The sequence below is a fragment of the Dipodomys ordii genome, unplaced genomic scaffold (assembly GCF_000151885.1).
Source record: "Dipodomys ordii isolate 6190 unplaced genomic scaffold, Dord_2.0 Scaffold6, whole genome shotgun sequence".
Taxonomy (NCBI): Eukaryota; Metazoa; Chordata; class Mammalia; order Rodentia; family Heteromyidae; genus Dipodomys; species Dipodomys ordii.
Window position 1 is genome coordinate 3,541,035 of NW_012267222.1, and position 543 is coordinate 3,541,577.

General features: G+C 73.3%; 1 protein-coding gene across 1 annotated transcript in view; it reads left to right on the forward strand.

The window, feature by feature from the left end:
• Positions 1-160: 160 nt before the first annotated feature.
• Positions 161-543, forward strand: part of Phf13 (PHD finger protein 13) — an 8,222-nt gene continuing 7,839 nt past the window's right edge. Inside the window, exon 1 of the mRNA XM_013031678.1 lies at positions 161-490. Coding sequence (XP_012887132.1) covers positions 161-490 — 330 coding nt within the window. The remainder of the gene's footprint in view (positions 491-543) is intronic.

The window sequence follows — 543 nt, forward strand, 5'->3', positions numbered from 1 at the left end:
GGTTTTGTATCTTTTTTTGTTGTTGGTCATGGGGCTGGGCCGCCAGTCCTGAGGTACCGCCCCCGCAGCCGGCGCTCGCCGCGGAGCCCCATGGGAATTGGAGTTCGGAGACGCCCTCCGCACACGCCATGGCAGCGCGCCAAGAACTGCAACTCCCACAATGCGCGGCGCCGCGCGCTCCCCGCCCCCTCTGGCGGAGCCAGAACTACATTTCCCGACAGGCCTCACGGCGCTCCCGCCCTCCCTCCCGAGACACGAGCCGAACTGGGCGTCAGGTCGGGGAGCCGGTCGGGTTCCCGCTCGCCGCCGCCGCCGCCCCCCGCAGCGCCTCTCCCGCCTCTCCGCCGCGGGAGCTGCATCGCCCACTCTGCTCGCCGTGAAGCCGCCAGTCCCGGAGCACCGAGCCTGGGACGCGACACGCCGAGCCTCTGGTCACCTCCAGCCGGGGCGACCCTTCCCGGGTCCACCCTCGCCGTCGCCGGAGCCCCCGGTCCCGAGCGCCCGGCGCCTCTGCGCCCTCAGCCCGGCTCCTGCCCTCCCGCA